General features: G+C 37.8%; 2 protein-coding genes and 2 pseudogenes across 2 annotated transcripts; 1 reads left to right on the forward strand and 3 right to left on the reverse strand.

Annotated features, from left to right (window-relative positions):
• Positions 1–1,043: 1,043 nt before the first annotated feature.
• Positions 1,044–2,186, reverse strand: LOC111780921 (glutathione S-transferase U8-like). Its single transcript, XM_023661278.1, has 2 exons — positions 1,584–2,186; positions 1,044–1,501 (listed from the first exon to the last, which is right to left on the reverse strand). The coding sequence occupies exons 1-2, from the start codon at positions 1,980–1,982 to the stop codon at positions 1,148–1,150; spliced, it is 753 nt and encodes a 250-aa protein (XP_023517046.1). The 5' UTR covers positions 1,983–2,186; the 3' UTR covers positions 1,044–1,147.
• An 8,766-nt stretch (positions 2,187–10,952) lies between these two features.
• LOC111781633 (uncharacterized mitochondrial protein AtMg00810-like) lies at positions 10,953–11,315 on the forward strand. The gene has a single exon (XM_023662320.1). It carries the CDS (start codon positions 10,953–10,955, stop codon positions 11,313–11,315), a length of 363 nt encoding a protein of 120 aa, XP_023518088.1.
• Positions 11,316–17,908: 6,593 nt separating this feature from the next.
• Positions 17,909–19,634, reverse strand: LOC111781635 (annotated as a pseudogene).
• A 453-nt stretch (positions 19,635–20,087) lies between these two features.
• On the reverse strand, positions 20,088–22,145 carry LOC111781636 (annotated as a pseudogene).
• Between the last annotated feature and the right edge of the window lie 888 nt (positions 22,146–23,033).

A 23,033-nucleotide genomic window follows, 5' to 3' on the forward strand; every position in this document is an offset into this window, starting at 1 on the left:
TGACTGGAGATCGAGCAACGTTAAAGGAGCTTGATGAGAAGTTCATTGGAAACGTGAAACTTTGCGACGGATCAATTATATCGATACAAGGTAAAGGATCTATCTTGTTCCAGTGTAAGAACAGTGATCAACGTCTATTGACCAAGGTGTATTACATCCCGAGTTTGAAGAGCAACATTATTAGCCTTGGTCAAATGACAGAAGAAGGTAGTAGAGTGGAGATAGTCAGCCTCTTCCTCAAGATATACTACCATAATGGAGCCCCGTTGATGAAGGTAAAATGGTCGCGAAACCACCTATATAAGATACTATTGAAAGATTATCAACATCTTCAACATCTTCCAAAAGACTATCAATAGGTCAGGAGAAAAAGGAACCCAAATATAGATCCAAGAAGCAACTAGAGGCTGCTTTAATGAGCGTAAGTGCAACCTACAAGTTGATATGTTTCATCAAACTTATCATCTCAACCAAGATGACCCAGAAAAAGGGCGTAAGAGAAATGAGACTTCAAACTTGCCATCTTAACAAAAGAAACCTAGAGAGCAGCCTAAAAAGAAGGTTGAAGGACAAAGGAGTACCCTACAAGATGAAGAATTCTCTCCGCAGCAGAAGAGACTTAAATTTTTTTATGAAAAAGTCAGAGTTGATTAGGGACCAATCAAAGTTGAAACTAGAGAGCAACGTGCAAAAATTCTCACAAAGACTCTAGCAAGGGTTAAGCTAAAAATTCTCACAAAGACTCTAGCAAGGGTTAAGCCTGGTAGGCATGTGGGAGTTGCTCAAAGTAAAAAAACTTGAACATAGTCAAGCTTACGGAGGAGAATGTGAGTTAATAAGCTTGCCTTAGCAAAAAAAAGTTATTAACCTAGACGAATTTTAGGATAATTGTTTAGGAGTTATTGGCTTGAATAGGTTTAGGGAAATTGCTAGTGTTTAAGTAGGAAGAATGGTTAGTAGTTGCTTAATTTGATGAGAAAGTTTAGGAATTTGAAAGAGATCAATTGTGATTTCTCCCGTCATTTTCACAAGAAAGATAATTGATAAACGTAAGTGTTTTTAAGCTTTCTTTACTGCAAAAGGTCTCGACGTTATTCCTTTAATTGATCGTGGGACATGTCCAACACACTCCTCACTCACTAAGCATTCATGTTGGTTTAGTTCCAAACTGAGTCGACATGAACTCGAGGAGTTCAGTTTTAGGGGACAGAGTCTGTTTCACGACGCTATGTTCAACGAAGTCATGGCACCATTGACGTAGCCTAGGAAGCTGCTGCAATTCTCTGGTTAGTACTTCCTCTCCCAAAGCCTCTTCCATGGCTGGAGTCCAATAAGCTATGAAGTTAGCAACAATGTCCACAAATCCCAACGTTTCTCCTCCAAAGAACTTCTTCCCTTTCAGCTCTTCTTCTAATGCTCTCAATGCCTCACCTGCCTCTGCCACTGCCTCCTCTTTCTCCTTCCCCTGCCTTCTCCTCGCCTTCATCAATGCTTGCAGCAGCTGTGAATCCACAAAAATAGAAACCCAAATGATATCAACCACCTGATACACACACACACACATGTATATCAAAAGTGCTTACCTTGTCATCCATGAACTTGGCCCAGAACAGAGCCAGAGCTTTTTGATAGGGATCCTGAGGCAAAAGGGGGTTTTCCTTCCAAGTCTCGTCAATGTACTGAAGGATAACAATGGACTCTGCAATGGGCTTGCCGGCATGGACGAAGGTGGGCACCTTCTTGTAAACAGGGTTATATTTTAGAATCAAATCGCTCTTCTTCTTGTATATTTGTTCTTCAATGTAATCATATTGAATACCCTTTAGTTTCAGAGCCAATTCTACTCGTCGGCTGAAAGGACTGAACCATGCCCCAAACACCAACACTTTTTCTCCCATTTCACCTTTCCTCTGCCATTTCCTCTTCCTTTCATTCTTTTTATAGCAGCTCCTAAATGAGTATTCTATATGTCGTAAGCCCATGCGACATCAAAAGTGGGTATTCAAAATGGGTTTGTCTTTGACTTTGAGATGTCAGCTTGTTTAGTTGGTAGAGAGGTAGGTTTTTGTGAGCAGGTCGATTGCATGATTTAGGGTATTTTCATCTCTAATTTCTTTCTTAAAGGATAGTTTTGGTTAGTTTTTGGACAATCGTTTAGTTTGATTTTGAAGGTATACACCCCCTATCCAATACGGTGTCCGTAAATAACATGGGTATAGAAGGGACAATGCCTTGATTGAACCTAGATGAATAGATGTTTAGGATGTTTTGAGATTATGAACGACATGTGGTCTCGTTCTCGATAACATGACTGAGTGAGCTGCGATGGCCAATGATACCTCGTGACTTGGGATGATGTCTGTTGGATCGGTATGGCAACCCTAGAGGGGGGTGAATAGGGTTTTAACGATAAAAGTGTTTAAACGTGATTAATTTTTCTAATGATGAAACTTTTTACAAATAAGTAAAAGATGATAATTACTATAACAAAGTAATTCAAGTCAAAACAATAATCAAGTAGAACATGCAATAAATCACAATAATAATTTTGAAATTAAATAGAAAAGAGTTAGAGAAAATGACACCGTAGTTTTATAGTGGTTCGGTCAAACTCGACCTACTCCACTCCCCAAGCGCCTCTTGGGAATTTGAATAAAGAACTTTCTCGACTCTTTCCACGGATCTGAGCCAAACCGCTACACCGCTCTTTTTACGAGTTCAAGAGCAAACTCAATCCTTTCCACGGCGCAGGATCAAACCGATACAAGTATTTGAGTTTGATAATAACACACCACAACTCTCTCAAAGAGTAGATTTACAATTTGGGATACTCACAACTATTTCCTCACAATACAAAAATAATCCCTCTCAAGAATAAGATGAAAAGAAATAAACTTGTAAGCTTGGAGAGAGCAACAAACAATGGAGACTTTGAACAAATGAGGATTGGAGAATGTATGTAAGTTGTGTATTTTAAAATGTGGGGAAGATGAGTTTATATAGAGGAGAAAAGTGGCAAAATGTAGGATTGAATATTGACCATTGGATTGTGTTAGGAATAATGGAAGGTGGAGATTAAAAGTAAATAAATAAGAAAATTTTCTAAATTCATTTATTTCAAAATTTTAATATAATAGTAATATAATATAATAATAATAAAAAGTTATGTGAGTAACGGTCAAATGAAATTCAAAATTTATTATAAATATAATAATATAATAATAATAAAAACTATGTGAGTAACCACCAAAATTTTAAAATATAATAATATAATAATATAATATAGTAATAATAAAAATCGATGTGAGTAACGGTTAGATTCAAATTTATATTTTGTAAAAATAACTTTATTTAAAAATATAGTAATAAGAAAAACTCCACCATTTGTTACTCTCCCAAAATCATAAATGTCATACTTTGATATATTTTGATTTGTCCATCATTTTGATTTTGCTGCCACATCATCACGTCGGGTATGTTGTCTCGACTGTAATTTCTTCGTTTTAGCTCTGATTTGAGTAATTGAAAAGTCGTTGAAATTGTTATTCCCGACTTTATACTGTGGACAGTTCAAAATACTGAAAATAATTAATAATTAAAAAGTAGGTTTGTTATCATCAAAACATCAATTAATTGATTGAAATTAATTAAAGTGAGATCAAGGCCAAAAAGCCAACAATGTCAAGACCTATGAACTATGTCGATAGGGAATCAAGATGACAAGATGTTGGATGTGACGTTGCATTGAAAGACTTTGCCTGAGAAGAGGCAAGGTCGGGCCCAATGACTTGGCCTAGTGTAGAGACAAGTTAGTTGTGTCGCAGATGATTGAACATGCACGTGCCGACGGCATGTGACCGAACAAGCTTGGATCCCGCACAAGTAATGTCTAGTTGGCGAAGACAAATTTCACCTAAGATCTAACAAAGCCACAAAACCAGGTGAAAAATATATATGCTTGGGTTCCACTCATAACTTCTCGTGAGCATATCAAGTTCACAACGCCGCACGGTTGAGAAAGTACGACCGTGACACGTGGCGCGCTGTCCGCCGGATGTGCTTCCCCTGCCATTGGCGGACGGCACTCTCAGCTAGCTGTGATTGTCCACCCAACGCTTGACGCGTGTCACTCTCTCCGCCTGCCACGTTCATCCACTTAGCGCTTGACACATGTTCACCTGCAATTCATCCTCCTTATTTAGCTTTCCAGATTTTTGTGTTTTTCACATATTCAACCTATTTTCTTTTGAGTTTATAAATTTTCTTATTTATCTCAAATTAGCTTAGTTTCTTTGAAAAAAAAAAAAAAATTATAAACTTTTAACCCATATATACCTAAGTATTTTTCTCTTAGTTTTAGGAAGGAAATAAACACGTTAAAATATGGACTAAAACAGTATAACTTGCAATCTTGTAAATTCTTGACGTTCTTTGGAATGTCGTCTTCCAATTCGAACTAACTATGGCTTCCTTCATGAATTTTGTACGAAATTCCTCCTACATACCTATAAATCAAACCCTAATTCCAAGAAAAACTCTTGGATTTAGAGGAAAACTTGAATTAAAAAAAACCTAAAATTTATACTTACCCTTCTTCAATTCTTGACGGAATTGAGTGACTCAAAGGCTCAAAATAGATGTCGCTAACCTAATTCAGCGTTTTGTGAAGGAAGATCGGCAAACTTCTATTTCTAAACTCGCTCTCAAGAATTCCTAAACTTTTTTTTTTCTTCTCCTTACTCATTAGAACTCTTAGGGCTTAACAAGACCCCTAATTAGGCAAGGTGACAAAAGGATCATTTTGCTGACTTTGACCGACTTTTTCTTCATTTTTACTATTTTATTTATATATATATATTTTTTTTGGTTCATAGAATTCTTTTATGCAAATTTTTATTCTACCCAATGTTGAAATTTAGTTTCTAAGACCAAAACTTTGGACTTTATTAGGAAAAAATTGGGTATTTAATACTTTGTTGGGGCTCTGGTGTTACCATTAGTCTCTAAATTTTTAAGAAATTTTAATTATTAAAATTTTAATATAACTATTTTTCTATTTTAGTTAGGATGATTTTTTAATTGTTTAATAGGTTTGGTAATATTTTGAAATCATAAATAAGTTCAAGAGACACTAAATGGTTCAATTCACTATTACAAAAGTTCAATAATAGGTTAGCAACATTGTACGAGGATCTAGTTTAGATGATAGAGCGCTCACTTAGCATGCAAGAGGTACGGGGATCAATTACCTACATCTCCATTGATAGTGAGGTGCAATCTAGACATATGGTTGAGCATGTGGGGAGGAAAATCATGAAAACAAGAAATTCTCTCAAACCTTGCCAATATTTTTTCTTACATTTTCTCTCTTTTGTTTCTTGCGTTCATCTATATTAAGTATGTGCGTTGTGTGATTCTAATAATACTCTCCCACCTAATTGGTTGACGTCCTGTCAACCGACTATGTTTAAATTTAGCAATATAGGTCGTGGCGGAGTCTAGGTCTTCGACGTTTCCTTTATAGGGAGGTTCTTCCATTTGACGAGGAATTCTCGAATTCTCTGTACAGGTCTTCGACTTGTTTCCTCTATAGGGAGGTTCTTCCATTTGACGAGGAATTCTCGAATTCTCTGTACAAGTCTTCTTACTTTCCTAACTCTGTCTGCTAGGATCATCTCGACTTCTCCTGAATCTTTCTATTTTAGATCTATTCTGGGTTTGTCGTCGTTTGGATCGTGGTGGTAAGACTTTAGGTTACTCACATGGATTACTGGGCAAATTTTGGTCCATGTAGGTAATGCCCCTATAAGACATACCCTCGATTTTCTTAAGAACTTTAACTGGACCCTCGTATTTTATAACAAGTCATTGGTCTTTTCTTTTCTTTTTTTTTTTTTTTTTTTTTNGGAAATGTTCTAGCCTCAAGGCTAACTAAATAGGCACACATGTATGCTTTCTACGTGGGCTTGGTCTCCTACTCAGAATTGGAGGGGCAACCCTTTTTGTTTGTCCACTTCTTCATAAGTTTGGAAGATTTTTTTAGGTAAAATCTGACCTATATATGTTGTCTGCTTCCATTCCTTTGTGAAGTTGAGTATGAAGATTCTTCCATGCAAATGGGTGGTGAATAATATGGGATAGGGATGGTTGTCTCACAATTTCAAAGTGGCTCTTCCAAGTTGATGAACTAGTTTCGCAATTAAAGCAGAATTGGGCTACATCTAGTAACTGTACCCAATTTTTTTGACAAGCATCAATGAAGTGTCGTAAATATTCTTCCAGCAAACATTTGAATCACTCGGTTTGTCCATTAGTCTATGGGCGTAGGTCGAAGAGATATTCATCATTTTCGTCAAGAACATGAATAACTATGTCTTGGATGTCTTAATAAATCTGCCATCTTTGTCGCTAACGATGCTTGACGGAATACCCCACAACTTTACAATATGTTTGAAGAGCAGTTGGAGAGTCAATTTGACCGAGCATATCTTGGATGGGAGTACGAATGTGACATATTTCGAGAATTGGTCGAGGATGGTCTTTTGACAATCTCTGGCATGGATGGGAGCATATCGTAGTGTTCATTTTGACAATCTCTAGCTTGATGCTGTCTATTGTTGCCATGAAGTCTTCAATCAACTCATTAAAAGGCTTCAGCATCTCTTTTGTGAACTATCTTACTCCTTGACACGTTTTTTCATGTGTGCTATAGAGCTTTAGGAGCTACCTCGACTTTCTAGTCTATTCGGTTGTGCAGCTCTTTCTTTTAGGGAGTCAATCCTAAATATCAATTCTTTTATTGACAACCCATCCAGGCGGGTGCTCATAGCATCAATTCCTGTGACGTTTTCATTTAGTTCCACCACTCGTTCTTCTAGGATGCCTATGTCAAATACTTCTTTGAGGAACAACATTTCATGTTCGATCTCAATGAGTCGCTCAACTTACGACTTACTCGAATGCTTTGTTGCAGACATCGTTTTTTTCTTTAACGGGACTAAGAGCTAACTCAACTTTGTTACCACTTATCACAATCACACTCCTTTCGACAAAAGAACAACAATTTTGCACCACTTTTTCTAACCTAACGAACAAGTTAGCCGTGTAAAAATCTTAGTTTACGTATAAATAATACAATAGTCGAGCTCGAGCCACTTTTTGAGAGAAAATATTTTAGAAAATGTGGTCGAGGAAAATCATTGAAAACAAGTTGAAAGTAAGCATCGTAAAAGTCAATTGCATTGAAAATATGTAGGCAAGAGAAAATACTTGGTCCAGAGAGGTTTGATGACTACTTAGTCCCCTTAATACATTTTGAGGCGATTCATATTTGACTGGAGTAGACATGATTTCGTCGAATGGTCATAGAACATAAAATGAAATATGAAAGTAATACAACGTGAAAGTCAGTAAAAGAGTTTGACATGGCACGACCATGCGGGCATAGGCAACATGTCTTAGATAAATATGACCTTGATACTTGACATGCAAGATTTACGGAGATTAATACCTCACATCTACATTTCTCCATTTTTGTTTGTTCTAATTTAAAATTTTGATCTTTGTTATATTATGATCAGCTTTGTTAATGGTTTAGTAAGCATTCATGATTTCATATGCTTTTAAAATTTACTTTTATGTTAGATTATAAATATTTGTGAACCATTAGGTTTCATTGTAATGATATGTACTCGCTTAGATTATAGAGTACATTCTTAGTAGGTGAGAGGTACGAGAATTGATACCCTACATCTCCATTTTTTCTTTAATTTTGGTGCAAATTTAAAAGCTTAATTTTTGTTATATTATTGATAGACTTTGTTAATTGTTTAGTAAGCTTCTAAATCATTCATGTTTTTTTTATGCTACTCAAGTTTATTATTTTCATATTAAGTTATAAATGTTTATGAATGGTTGCAAAGAGATATAGCTTAGATGGTAGAACACTCGGTTAATATGCTTAAAGTACAAAGATTATAGAACGCTCGCTTAGCATGTGAAAAGTATAAGGATCAATACCCTGCATACTACCAAAGGATAGGACATGACTCTACTTGGAGAACCTTACTACACTAATAGAGCGTCGGGCATGACCCTACTACTGCCACAAAGATAGGGCAAGGGATAGGGCATGGGGACGTAACTCTTCCCAACTACTTATCATGGAATTTGACTAAATCTTTTGGTGTCCTTATCAAGTATATGTGAGGTGCAACCTTTAACCATTACTCTCACACTTGTGGATCAGATCCCGACTAAGGGACAGTTGGGAATCCCTTGATCGTACCCACATGAGGCCTTTATATGACACATTGTATTTTAGGGCCCAACATCGCTACTCTAGCTCCTGAAGGATTACAATGAACGACTATCTATGAGGTGTAAGCTCGAACTCTTCCTAATTACTTAACCTGGAGCATGACTAAACCCTTTTAGTGTCTTACTGGGGTAAGTATCTATGAGGTGCGATCTCTAAATATTACTCTTACCCCTATGGACGAGTTTCCAACTAAGGGATTGTTGCGAATCTCTTGGTCGTACCCACACAAGGTATAACAACCCAAACTCACCACTAGCAGATATTGTCATCTTTGGGCATCTCATGTCCACCCCCCACCATCTCATGTCCACCTCTCTTCGGGGCTCAGCCTCCTTGCTAGCACATCTCCTAGTGTCTGGCTCTGATACCATTTGTAACGTTTCAGACCCACTGTTAGTAGATATTGTCCTCTTTGGGTTTTCTATTTTGAGCTTCCCCTCAAGGTTTTTAAAACACATATTCTAGGGAGAAGTTTTCACACCCTTATAAGAAATGTTTCGTTCTTATAAGAAATGTTTTTTTCTCCTCCCCAATCCATATGGGATTTCACACGAGGTCTCGAAGACTCCCGGTTGTCCTAGTCTCCTAGGGACGGAGGGTACGACACTTGCCACATTCTTTGATTTGGTAGGTTCTGAACCTAGGTTCGGGATTGCTCATTTCCCTAACGTACATTCATGATTCTTGGTAAGGTTCCTAACCAATCTTGAAAAGTTATTTATAACAAAAATTAATGGTCAGTCATGAGGTTCTAGATACAACCTAGTATAAATATCTTAGAATTTACAAGCTAAAGCACTCATAATTCCAAACATAAACTAAAAACTACATTCTCATACTATTCCATGTCTATCCTACGAGTAAATTTGTGCAAATCAACTAGGGATTATTTAATTTTAAAAGTTAAAAGATGTATTTTTAAAGTGAATTTTATTTTATATAATTTAGTTTAAATTAAACTTAAAACTTCTCCCACACCCACGTGGCTTTACCAGTCATACCACCTATCACCACGTTACCACCTTCCAGAGTTTGACATTTTTCTTAACCAAAAATTTAAAAAGAAAATACACACTGTCCTTACAAATAATATTATAAAAAAGAGACGTCTTTTGTTTAAAATAATATTACCTCTAAATTTTTATAAAGTTTTTAAAATTATTATTAAAGTAAAAAAAAAAAAATGTTAGAATATTTAGATTTAGTACAAACTTCATAATAAGTTGACAATAAAATTATATTTTATAATTTAACCAAAACTATATTCGACTTTTATTTTTGTTTAATTTACAATAAGCAATTGAAAACTTCACTATTAAAATTTAATTTAGGACATAAAAAAGAGAAGAAAAAAACTGAATTTATTTGTGATAGCATAACACGAACTTTGATTTCATCTTTCAATTTTTTCGATTAAACCCAACATTTTAAAAAAAGGCAACCAGCGCATCCTTTTGAGGCATAACCTGGTTGTTCACTAACTCTTCGGTCCATTTTTTCAGGTTTGGAAACTTGTGGGTTATGAGAAGCTCAAATCCTAAAGCTTCTTCAATGGCAGGAATCCACCCGGCCAAAATAGGTCCTACAATGTCCACCAACCCAATTTCCTCTCCTCCGAAGAACTTCTTGTTTTCAAGCTCATTCTCTAATGGTTCCAGGGTCTTCTGAGCTTCTACTATGGCTTTCTCGGCACAACCGGGAATCCAAAACAAAATCTCTATTATTATATTCTTAAGAATGAGAAACATAAGTGGGATCGAAAATCTCAATAGACCTAAAAAGTGCCCCTATAACAACACCAACAAGTCTACACATGTCATCACTGGCACACCAAAAGGCGTGATGGACTCTTTAGAACAAGAGAGCTCAGACGAGAGCACAAGAGGATCCACAACAAAGGATGAACCAAAGAAGTTTCTTTTTCATGTTGAAATTTATGCGGATAAACTTGAAGAAGAATTGGATCCGAATGAGTTAGTGTTGCTCGCGGAGCCGACAACCTACCATGTGGTAGCAACTGAGACGATGTGGTAGGAGGCCATGCAAAAAGAGCTTCAAGCATTGAGAATAACAAGAAATGGGCACTAACTAACTTATCGTCCGGACACAAGCCCATCGGTTTGAAGTGAGTGTTTAAGTTGAAGAAGAATAGTGAAGGAAATGTCATCAAGCATAAAGCAAGACTCGTGACAAAGGGATACGTGCAACGACAAGAAGTTGATTTTGAGGAGGTTTTCACGCCTGTGGCCAGATTGGACACTATAAGGTTGATTTTTACCCTTGCAGCTCAACACGGGTGGGAGATCCTTCACTTGGACGTCAAATCAGCATTTCTAAATGGTGACCTCCAAGAATAAATGTATTTTGCCAAACTAGAAGGGTTCGTCGTCAAAGCCGAAGAACACAAAGTGTACAAGTTGTCAAAGATCCTCTAGGTTTACAGCAAGCACCAAGGGCCTGGAACATAGGTCTGGACAAGAGCTTAAAGAGTCTGGACTTCATGAAGTGCTCGCAAGAATAAGAAGTGTATACCAGAAACAGTGGGGCTGAAACAATCATAGTTGGCGTATACGTTGATGACCTGATCGTCACTAGTACAAGGGTAGAAGGCGTCAAAGAGTTCAAGTAGCAAATGGCGAAAGAATTTGAGATGAATGATCTTGGGTTACTCACGTACTACCTCGGTATTGAAGTGGACCAAAGGAAAGATTGCATCATGCGAAAGCAATCGACCTATGCTAAGAAGTTATTGCAGCAATTTAAGATGATAGAGTGCAACCCAACCAAGTATCCCATGGAAGCAAAGTCACAACTCGAGAAAGATGCTGAAGGAAACTTGGTGAATTCCACCAAGTATAGGCATGTCATCGGAAGTCTAAGGTACTTGACAAATACTCGTCCAGACCTTTCATATGTTTTCAAAATAATGAGTGGGTACATGGAAAAGGCCACTATGATGCACATCAAGCGGTTAAACACATTGTTCGCTATGTGAATGGAACCACAAGCTAGGGGTTGAGTTATCGAAAAGGGTGAGGTCCTGAAGAATTAGTCGATTTTACCCATAGTGATTTAGCTAGAGACATTGACAAGAGAAAAAGCACAGTAGGAATGACATTTTATCTCAACGGAAAATTGATCTCTAGGCAATCTTAGAAGCAGCGAACTGTAGTTCATGGCAGCAACTGTTGAGATATGATTCAAAGTATTCAAAATGAAGATATGATTTAAAGTAGTTGAGATATGTTCAAATATTCAAACTACAAAAATTTTAGGAGATTGTTAGTAGATTTGAATTTATCTAGATTTCTATCCTTTACTTATTTCTGGTCTACTGTATAAGCTATAAATACTGTAATTGTGTAACCCTCCCAGGCATTGAGTAAGAAAACATTAATAAAGCATGCAGCTTCTATCTATTCTTATGTATTCCTATCTCTTTCACTATCCTTTTCCAACAATTTTGGTATCAGAGCCAAGTTCGTTTGACACGAGGGTGAGAGATTATTTTCTTTCACAAAACAAAAATGGTAGTAGCTGGTTTTTCTTCCTCTGCACCGTTGTTACCCATCTTTAATGGTGAGAAGTATGAGTGGTGGAGCATCAAGATGAAGACCTTGCTCAGATCGCAGGAGCTATGGGACTTGGTGGAGCACGAGTTTGTCGATGTAACGACCCGAAATTTCGAAAGTCTCGAGCAACAGATCGTTACTCGATGACGTACAAAAATGAAAATGCATAAAATTTAAAATATTTAAACTCATGCATGCAATTTGAGATCTAATTAAAAATAGTAATGAAAATCTTATTTTCACACAAAGACAAGAAGAGATCACTAAAATACATCACATCAAACGATCTAAAACACGTGAAATGCAGGATTTGAAGGCAAAGCACAAAGAAGACTACAGACTCAAATGTGATGGGATTCTCTATAGCCAACAACCCACGTGTGCCTTCGCCTCGACTGCTACATCAAACTCCACCTGAAGATGAGTATATAAAATATACTCAGCAAGCAGCTTCCTGGTAGTTTGCATCTCTTAGTTAAGTCTTATTGATCTTGTTCATCGTTTGGTATCTTATTCTCTTTTGGGGATTTGTCCCCCTCGTATCGACTTTGTCTAGACCACACCTTAAATTTTCTCATTCTAGTTTCTCTTCGTTCATGGTCCTATCTAGACCTCCAGCCCTCGAAATACTCTTAAGTTCTCTAGGTCACTAGGCTAATTGTCTCTACTAGTCTCCCTTCTTCATCATCAAATCTCAACGACCTCGAAGCGTGACCTCGATACTCAAGGTTCATGCATTTTAGGAATCGACCAACTCTCAAGTGTACCACTGTAGACCCCTGTCACTCGTGACAGGTTCACTTAAAAGAAACTAACTGGCAAGCTTCCTATAAGTCCCTACAAGGTACCATCAGCAATAAAATGACCAGTTCTATGGTTACGCGGGCCCCTGACAATCGAGTCAAGTTCATGATTAGAGGTTAGTTGGCGAACCCCTAATCGTCCCCGGATAACTGCTAACTCATATGCATGAACAATAAATCTCGACCGCTCTAATGTACCAATGTGGACCCCTGTCACTCGTGACAGGTTCACTAATAGGAAATTAACGGGTAAACTTGCTACAATTCCCCACAAGGTACCTTCAGGAATAAAAATGGCAGTTCTATAGTTACGCGGACCCCTGACAATCGAGTCAGGTTTACGATTAGAGGTTAGTTGGCAAACCCCTAATCGTCCCCAGATAACCGCTAACTCATAGGCATGAGCAATATCACCTCGACCAACTCTAATGTACCACTATGGACCCCTGTCACTTGTGACAGGTTCACTAATAGGAAATTAACTGGCAAACTTCCTACAAGTCCCCACAAGGTACCCTGAAGAATAAAATGGCCAGTTCTATAGTTACGCGAACCCCTGACAATCGAGTCGGGTTTACGATTAGAGGTTAGTTGGCGAACCCCTAATCGTCCCCGGATAACCGCTAACTCATAGGCATGAGCAATATCACCTCGACCAACTCTAATGTACCATTGTGGACCCCTATCACTCGTCACAGGTTCACTAATAGGAAATTAACTGGCAAACTTCCCACAAGTCCCCACAAGGTACTCTCAAGAATAAAATGGCTAGTTCTATAGTTATGCGGACTCCTGACAATCAAGTCAGGTTTACGGTTAGGGGTTAGTTGGCGAACCCCTAATCGTCCCCGGGTAACCGCTAATACTGTAACATGCGTGACGGAGGCTTAACTTAATCATCTAATCATGGAAAGCTAGTCATGAATCTCAGTTCTTAAGGTAGTTGCATACGCGTTTGAGTAAAATTTCAACAAACATACTCACCTCAAACTTCTAAAACATACTTCTTATACCATAGTTTCATGTATATTATGAGCATAGTTAAATCCAAGGTTCTGAGGTGCACTTATCTGAAATATTTGATATTTTTGTTCGGATTTTTGTCTTTGGAGGGTTCCAAAATTGGCCAAACTCCCCAGATAATTCCTCTGCATGCTCGCTGTCGCCTCTCCCTCTGATTCGTTTCCGACGCCTACAATCCTCAAATCTCGTAGATCCAAAGTGATATCTCGATTCTCCGTTCCCTTCTGCCCATTTCGACTCTTTTTCTCCACTAACCTCAAGCTCCAAGCCTCGGCGGTGGAAATCCTCAAACTTTTCCCCTAATCGATCAGATGGCGCTTGTGGGTCTCAACCGCGAAGTTCCGGCCAACGTGGACTCGCAACGAGTTCTCCCAATGGTTGGTCTCCAAGAGTTTGTGAGCTCCTCCTCCATTTCCGACGTCTCTCAAACCCTCTTCTTCTGCCCTCGAAAGGTCCTTGAAAATGGGCTACTCCACAGTCTTTTCTGCCTGCGGTTTTCGGCGGTGGCAAGGCAGAGTCCCCCTGCCACACGCTTTCTTCCATTCATTCTTTCATTCTTTCATGCTTTCTTTCTTTCTTTCTTTTATTTTTATTTTTTATTTTATTTCATTATTATTATTATTATTATTTTTTATCCTATGTGTATTATAGTTGATGTAATAGAGCAGACAATAGAAGAAAATGAGAGACTAAGACAACCCAAGAAAAACGATGTCAAGGCTCTATTCACTATTCAGGAAGCAGTTCATGAGACTATCTTTTCACGAATTGCAGCAGCAACCACCTCAAAGCAGGCATGGTCAATTCTACCGAAGGAGTTTCTAGGAGATTCAAAGGTCATAATAGTGAAATTGCAATCTCTAAGACGTGATTTTGAAACGACGAATGGCAAATCAATTGCTGATTTTTTGTCAATAGCAATGACAATAGTCAGTCAGATGCGTACCTATGGAAAGAAAATCTCAGACGAAACAATTGTTGCAAAGGTGTTGAGAAGCTTGACTCCAAAGTTTGACCATGTGGTGGCTGCCATAGAAGAAGCTAAGGATCTATCCATACTCTCCGTTTATGAACTGATGGGCTCGCTTCAGGCTCATGAGGCAAGAATCAATAGATCATCAGAAAGGAACGAAAAAAAGGCACTTCAAGTGAAGGAGACAACCAACCACGAAAACAACGAAAGAGAAAATATTCATTTAGCAGGTAGAAGTCGTGGAAGAGGAGAATTTCGCAACTTCCATTGGTGGTCGTGATAACAGGTGGAGAAGTGATGGACAGAGACAATTCAATGAACAAAAGAATGTCATACAATGTTACCATTGCAGAAGGTATGGGCACACAAAATCTGATTGTTGATATAAAAATCAACGAATGAATTTTGTAGCAGAGAATGAAGAAGAAGAAAAGCTGCTTATGGCGTGCATGGATACTAATCCAAAAAAAGGTAACTTATGGTTTGTTGATAGTGGATGCTCGAATCATATGACAAGCACCAAATCCTTATTCAAAGAGCTTGATGAGACGCAAAAAATTAAGGTGCAACTTGGAAACACAAAAGAGATGCAAGTTGNAAAGTAGTTGAGATATGTTCAAATATTCAAACTACCAAGATTTTAGGAGATTGCTAGTAGATTTGAATTGAGGTAGATTTCCATCATTTTATTTATTTCTGATCCAGTGTATAAGCTATAAATACTGGAATTGTGTAACCCTCTNAATGAAAGTCAAAACTAGTCATGGTAAGATAAAACAATTAGATAATGTTCAATCTGTACCTGATTTAGGGTACAATTTATTGAGTGTTGGACAATTGATGACCAGAGGATATTCAGTTCTATTTGATGACAACGCATGTGTCATTACACATAAGAAATCAGGCCTAAAGTTCAAATTGCCATGACTTCAAATAAGATGTTTCCACTCCATGTTTCTAACATGGAGGATTTTGCTCTTACTGCTAGCACGAAAGATGACTCAACATTATGACATCTCAGATATGGACATCTTCATATGAACGGCCTGAAAATACTCAAGGATAAATGTATGGTTTTCGGATTACCAAGAATTGATTCAACTAATTTGTGTGAAGGATGCATTTATGGCAAGCAGACTAGGAAGTCCTTTCCGGTTGGAAAAGCTAAAAGAGCTTTAGCTTATCTAGAACTAATTCATGCTGATTTATGTGGGTCAATGCAAACGAAGTCCTTGTGTGGGAGTACATACTTTTTACTATTCATTGATAACTATAGTCGCATGAGTTGGGTTTACTTCCTACAACATAAGTTAGAACCTTTTCAGAAGTTCCAGATTTTTAAAGCTACGGTGGAGAATCAAAGTGGCTGTCACATTAAAGTTCTTCGCATAGACAGAGGTGGTGAGTTCATATCTAAAGAGTTTAATCTGTTTTGTGAAGAAGAGAGCATCCAAAGGGAGTTAACAGCTCCCTACACTCCACAAAATGGAATCGCTGAATGAAAAAATCGAACTATTGTGGAGATGGCAAAAAGTATGTTACAAGCAAGGAGACTTCTAAACCAATTTTGGGCAGAAGCCGTAGCAACATCTGTTTATCTATTAAAGATCTCACCAACAAAGGCGGTTATGAATCGAACTCCTTATGAAGCATGACATGGAAGGAAACCATCTGTAAGTCATTTACGAATCTTTGGTTGTGTTGTTTATGCTTTGAAACATCCTCAAATTCGTCAAAAGCTTGATGAAAAATTTGAAAAATGCATTTTTATTGGCTATTGTACTCAGTCAAAGGCATATAAATTATACAACCCCATCAGTGAAATCATTTTAGTTAGAAGGGATGTAATATTGAATGAAAACGTGAGATGGGATTGGAGTAAAGAACAGGAGCAGCAAAAGATTACAGTTGAAGTTTCCCCACATGAAGAGACAATGGTCAACTCCAATGCATCTCCTAGTGCATCCACTGCAACACAAAGTGTGTAAAATTCATCATATTCAGCATCACTGAACAACAATTCTTCGGAAGAACTTTCAGATGAGATACCTCCAAGGAAGTATAAATCTTTAGCTGGCATATATGCATCATGTCAGTTTGCTCTTATTATTTCAGACCCTATGAATTATGAAGAAGCAGCTGAAAAAGAAGAGCGAAAGAAAGCTATGGTAGAAGAGATGCAGTCCATTGAGAAAAATGGAACATGAGATATGGTTGACTTGCCAAACGAAAAGTTCTATGGAGATTTACATGGGACATGCAGCCCATTGCGGTGGCCTGTTTATCAATTTGATAGAGATTTACAAGAAGAGGTTTATGTAACACCGCTAGAGGGATTCACAGAGGAAGACAAAGAAACAAAGGTATACAAGCTGAGACAAACATTGTACGGGTTAAAGCAGACATACTTATAAAGGCCTTGTCAAAAGAAAAGCTCTGTACTTACATCTGCAACTTTGAATCAAGGGGAGCGTTGAGATATGATTCAAAGTATTCAAAATAAAGATATGATTTAAAGTAGTTGAGATATGTTCAAATATTCAAACTACCAAGATTTTAGGAGATTGCTAGTAGATTTGAATTGAGGTAGATTTCCATCATTTTATTTATTTCTGATCCAGTGTATAAGCTATAAATACTGGAATTGTGTAACCCTCTCAGCATTGAGTTAAAAAACATTAATAAAGCACGGCAGCTTCTATCTATTCCTATCTATTCCTATCTCTTTTACTATTTCTTTTTCCAACCACAACTGTGGCGTCATGCTAAGTATTGTGGTTGAGAACTTTATATGTAAAAAAAGCACGGAGGACATAGTCCCTATCCCCGCCACGTTTATCTAATGGGGAAAAATCTCTCCCTAGTCCCTCTCTCCTTCTCTATTTAAATGAAGATTGCCCCGCATAGAATGGGTCTCCTCAAAGCCCCAACGTGGCCGCTTAAATGAACATTTTTAACCAAAGCTTATAATTCAAAAAAATTATTTTAGTTTAATAATAATAAGATGGAAAATCAAACTTTTAACGTTGAGCTATGTGTGAATTGATTTGGATAAAAAATTAAAAACAGACATAATCACTTGAGATCAAGATGGTTAACGGTTTATTATTCATTCCGATTATAGGTATTAGTTTTACATATTGACATTGGAGGTATCTAAGAAGAACCTAATTTAAAAAAGATTAATGGGAAGTTAAAATTACATATGGAAAAAATGTTATGAAGAATGAGACGAAGGAGAAGAGGGCGGGAGAGAAGTCCCTTTAAGGAAGTGTGTGATAAGTGCAAGGGCTCTTCTTTGGTTGGAAGCTTGGCACTTCATGACCTGCCCCTCTCACGGTCGCCAACGTCAACTCCCCTTCGTACACTTCTGCATACCCTCCGACCTATAAATTTAACGTGAGCTTAAATTAAATACTCGTTTATTTTAATAAGGAAATAGAGTTACAAGAACGTACCTCATGATGAACGAACCAGGGGTACCAAGATTTCTTGACCGAAAGCTTCATCGTGGCTATAGAGTCTTTGGTGGAAGTAATGGGTACATTTCCATCGGTGTCACCACTAAAATCAATATTGTAGTTAATTATACTACTCATAATTATTACCATTTTCTCAAGAACTAATAGTCATTGTTCAATTACCTAAAAACTCAGACTCGTAATCCATTGTCCATGAACTCGCGCAATAGAGGAATAATAGTGGAAGCACTATCGGTCCAGTCCTTGAGGACATCGTTACAAAGATCCCAATCGTGTGCAAGCTTCGTCACGTTGGCATGCATCGCCCTTTGAACCTCTGCCTGGTTCAAGTACGCATATGTGTAGTCATCAGTACAAGGATCGTAGTTCATCACTGACGCTTTCTTTGGCTGATGTGTTAGGTTACTATTCAAACATAGTGGATAGTAGATGTTGTACATGTCGATCATTTGTATGTTAGAGTATGCTATTTTCGACGCCGCTAAGCACTGCGGGCTCTGTACCGTCAAGTTTGGCGAGAAGTCACAATACTTCTTTATGTCGTTTGCAGTTCTATCGGCAATTAGTGCATGGGATGCGAAGAAATTGTACGTTCCAATTTGATCTGTCTCATCATTGAGCACTGCATTTCCAATCTGAAAACCACCGATAAGAAAAGAAATTGAATGACGTAGGTTGTGTGAGGGAAAACCCATTTGAAATGAAGTTCATCAAGTGAGGAAAATAAAAAGTTTCCTTCTTCTTCTTCCCATCCCAATTTAAAAGGTTTGAAAGAAACTCATATATTGTTTCCATTTGTATACTTACAATAATACCTTTGAGATTGACGATCGTCTTTCCAACCTTCTTATTGTGTGAGAGAACAACATGAGCGAGTTGAGGGACGTAGTGACCAGCGTAACTTTCACCAAAGATATAGAAATCTCGATCTTTATACTCTGGAAACCTCTCCAACCAATTCACCAAAAATGCATAGTTGTCTTTTGCCGTATTCTTATCTCCGTTGTTTTTGTAATCCGATGTAGTATTGGAGTANACAGAGGAAGACAAAGAAACAAAGGTATACAAGCTGAGACAAACATTGTACGGGTTAAAGCAGACATACTTATAAAGGCCTTGTCAAAAGAAAAGCTCTGTACTTACATCTGCAACTTTGAATCAAGGGGAGCGTTGAGATATGATTCAAAGTATTCAAAATAAAGATATGATTTAAAGTAGTTGAGATATGTTCAAATATTCAAACTACCAAGATTTTAGGAGATTGCTAGTAGATTTGAATTGAGGTAGATTTCCATCATTTTATTTATTTCTGATCCAGTGTATAAGCTATAAATACTGGAATTGTGTAACCCTCTCAGCATTGAGTTAAAAAACATTAATAAAGCACGGCAGCTTCTATCTATTCCTATCTATTCCTATCTCTTTTACTATTTCTTTTTCCAACCACAACTGTGGCGTCATGCTAAGTATTGTGGTTGAGAACTTTATATGTAAAAAAAGCACGGAGGACATAGTCCCTATCCCCGCCACGTTTATCTAATGGGGAAAAATCTCTCCCTAGTCCCTCTCTCCTTCTCTATTTAAATGAAGATTGCCCCGCATAGAATGGGTCTCCTCAAAGCCCCAACGTGGCCGCTTAAATGAACATTTTTAACCAAAGCTTATAATTCAAAAAAATTATTTTAGTTTAATAATAATAAGATGGAAAATCAAACTTTTAACGTTGAGCTATGTGTGAATTGATTTGGATAAAAAATTAAAAACAGACATAATCACTTGAGATCAAGATGGTTAACGGTTTATTATTCATTCCGATTATAGGTATTAGTTTTACATATTGACATTGGAGGTATCTAAGAAGAACCTAATTTAAAAAAGATTAATGGGAAGTTAAAATTACATATGGAAAAAATGTTATGAAGAATGAGACGAAGGAGAAGAGGGCGGGAGAGAAGTCCCTTTAAGGAAGTGTGTGATAAGTGCAAGGGCTCTTCTTTGGTTGGAAGCTTGGCACTTCATGACCTGCCCCTCTCACGGTCGCCAACGTCAACTCCCCTTCGTACACTTCTGCATACCCTCCGACCTATAAATTTAACGTGAGCTTAAATTAAATACTCGTTTATTTTAATAAGGAAATAGAGTTACAAGAACGTACCTCATGATGAACGAACCAGGGGTACCAAGATTTCTTGACCGAAAGCTTCATCGTGGCTATAGAGTCTTTGGTGGAAGTAATGGGTACATTTCCATCGGTGTCACCACTAAAATCAATATTGTAGTTAATTATACTACTCATAATTATTACCATTTTCTCAAGAACTAATAGTCATTGTTCAATTACCTAAAAACTCAGACTCGTAATCCATTGTCCATGAACTCGCGCAATAGAGGAATAATAGTGGAAGCACTATCGGTCCAGTCCTTGAGGACATCGTTACAAAGATCCCAATCGTGTGCAAGCTTCGTCACGTTGGCATGCATCGCCCTTTGAACCTCTGCCTGGTTCAAGTACGCATATGTGTAGTCATCAGTACAAGGATCGTAGTTCATCACTGACGCTTTCTTTGGCTGATGTGTTAGGTTACTATTCAAACATAGTGGATAGTAGATGTTGTACATGTCGATCATTTGTATGTTAGAGTATGCTATTTTCGACGCCGCTAAGCACTGCGGGCTCTGTACCGTCAAGTTTGGCGAGAAGTCACAATACTTCTTTATGTCGTTTGCAGTTCTATCGGCAATTAGTGCATGGGATGCGAAGAAATTGTACGTTCCAATTTGATCTGTCTCATCATTGAGCACTGCATTTCCAATCTGAAAACCACCGATAAGAAAAGAAATTGAATGACGTAGGTTGTGTGAGGGAAAACCCATTTGAAATGAAGTTCATCAAGTGAGGAAAATAAAAAGTTTCCTTCTTCTTCTTCCCATCCCAATTTAAAAGGTTTGAAAGAAACTCATATATTGTTTCCATTTGTATACTTACAATAATACCTTTGAGATTGACGATCGTCTTTCCAACCTTCTTATTGTGTGAGAGAACAACATGAGCGAGTTGAGGGACGTAGTGACCAGCGTAACTTTCACCAAAGATATAGAAATCTCGATCTTTATACTCTGGAAACCTCTCCAACCAATTCACCAAAAATGCATAGTTGTCTTTTGCCGTATTCTTATCTCCGTTGTTTTTGTAATCCGATGTAGTATTGGAGTACGAGAATCCCACTCTTGCCTGAGATTCCAAAAACAACACATTTGCCACTAGCAATTTTTTAAAAATAGAAATAATTTTTCATAATTAATAACTTAACCATGAAAATCTATAAATGTTTAAACAATTAGTACCATGAATTCATGAGAAGTCGTTTTGAAAGAGGGTTTTCCCGTCGCTACCAGCTCGGAAAGGACCGAGTTCACCCATGGCTCCATAACCAAGGGACGAACACCCAGGCCCTACACAATTGATCATTTATTAACCCATCCCATCATGTTTTTTTACTCAAATTATATTAGAAAGATAAAAAATTATCATTTGAAATAACATATTTTTTCAAATTTCACTTAAATCCAGGTCGCCGACGAACCTCCATTGAGCCAGAGAAGAAGCGGCAACGAGGCCTTGTTTTCAGGAGATTCAACGAAGTAGTAATAAAAAGCTCGGCCGGCGGATTTGTTGACTGTCACATAGCCGCCGTACTGCGATAACTCAACCCTAGGCGGTTGTCCCGGCAGCCGTTCGATTTTGTCCTGCTGCTTCAGTCCGGTCTGATAGTAAATCTCAACCGTCGGCAAAACATCGGTGTTTTGATCTGGCACGTGGTTTCGGACGAAAAAATCGGATGAATCGGCGGAGTTGGTGAAAAACTTGGCCTTGTAGAGAGCGTCAAGAGCTTCCTTCTGATTCTTGGCGGCGATTTGAAACGCAAAGAAGGAGACGAAGAAACATAGGAGAATTGAGTGATCGGCTACCATTGAGATCGTTGGTAGTCTCCGGTGGATGAAATCGGAATGGAAAACGGAGGAGTTAAATAAGGAAAGAATTTCTAATCCAGGCTCATGAATATCTATCTGTACAATCTCTAAATTCATACAATTGTTTGAAGAATGGTTTGAAGGCCACGAGGGTTTGATAAGAATCCTCAAAACTGAAAATAACCAATTAATTTGTTGTGTCACCCTCGAATCATGTTGGGCCATGTCATGTCGATTGAATTCCAACATTTGGATGGTCTACCGAAACTAATTTAATTATATCAATTTTGTTAGTACAATAAATAAATCAGGAAAGATATAATAAATGATATGATAAGCGTTATGAGAAATGATATGATACGAAGAATACGCTAGCAAGGTTGTATTAATTAATAATAAAAGTTGAAAAATGTTGGGACCTCATGTATTATTATGTGTGCTCATCATTTGGGGAAACCTCTTATCATTCACGGTAGTACGGACGTGTACGCTACGTGGTGGGAGAACGATCATTATGTTTATCAAAATGCTGGCATGACGGTTGCTATTCCTAAGGGGTGTCCGACATCAATAGCTACCAGAGAATGGTCGGCCGACCAAAAATGGGCCTAGGAGGTGTGTGGACCGATTGGTAGGTCCATACTCGCGCATATGGACTGTGTGTAGGAAAATTAAGTACACATCAAAGTTGCCCGTTAGGATAGCCGCCGTAGGAAATAGACTTTTATGATAGGTCTCATTCATGAAATTGTATATGTTTGCATTTAACCTTGATACGGGTACTCAAGCCATGCTCTATTCTTATGAAATTGTATATGTTTGCATTTAACCTTGATACGGGTACTCAAGCCATGCTCTATTCTTATTTTCTCACGTAAAGGCAAGACA

The sequence above is a fragment of the Cucurbita pepo genome, chromosome LG19 (assembly GCF_002806865.2).
Source record: "Cucurbita pepo subsp. pepo cultivar mu-cu-16 chromosome LG19, ASM280686v2, whole genome shotgun sequence".
Lineage (NCBI taxonomy): Eukaryota > Viridiplantae > Streptophyta > Magnoliopsida > Cucurbitales > Cucurbitaceae > Cucurbita > Cucurbita pepo.

Excerpts from the sequence above, each read along its gene's own strand:
- LOC111780921 (XM_023661278.1), bottom strand. The coding sequence starts at position 1,982 with ATGGGCTTACGACATATAGAATACTCATTTAGGAGCTGCTATAAAAAG. Across the intron at positions 1,502-1,583 it reads CCAAGTTCATGGATGACAAG|CTGCTGCAAGCATTGATGAA; the intron begins GTAAGCACTTTT and ends GTGGATTCACAG.
- LOC111781633 (XM_023662320.1), top strand. The coding sequence starts at position 10,953 with ATGGCGAAAGAATTTGAGATGAATGATCTTGGGTTACTCACGTACTAC.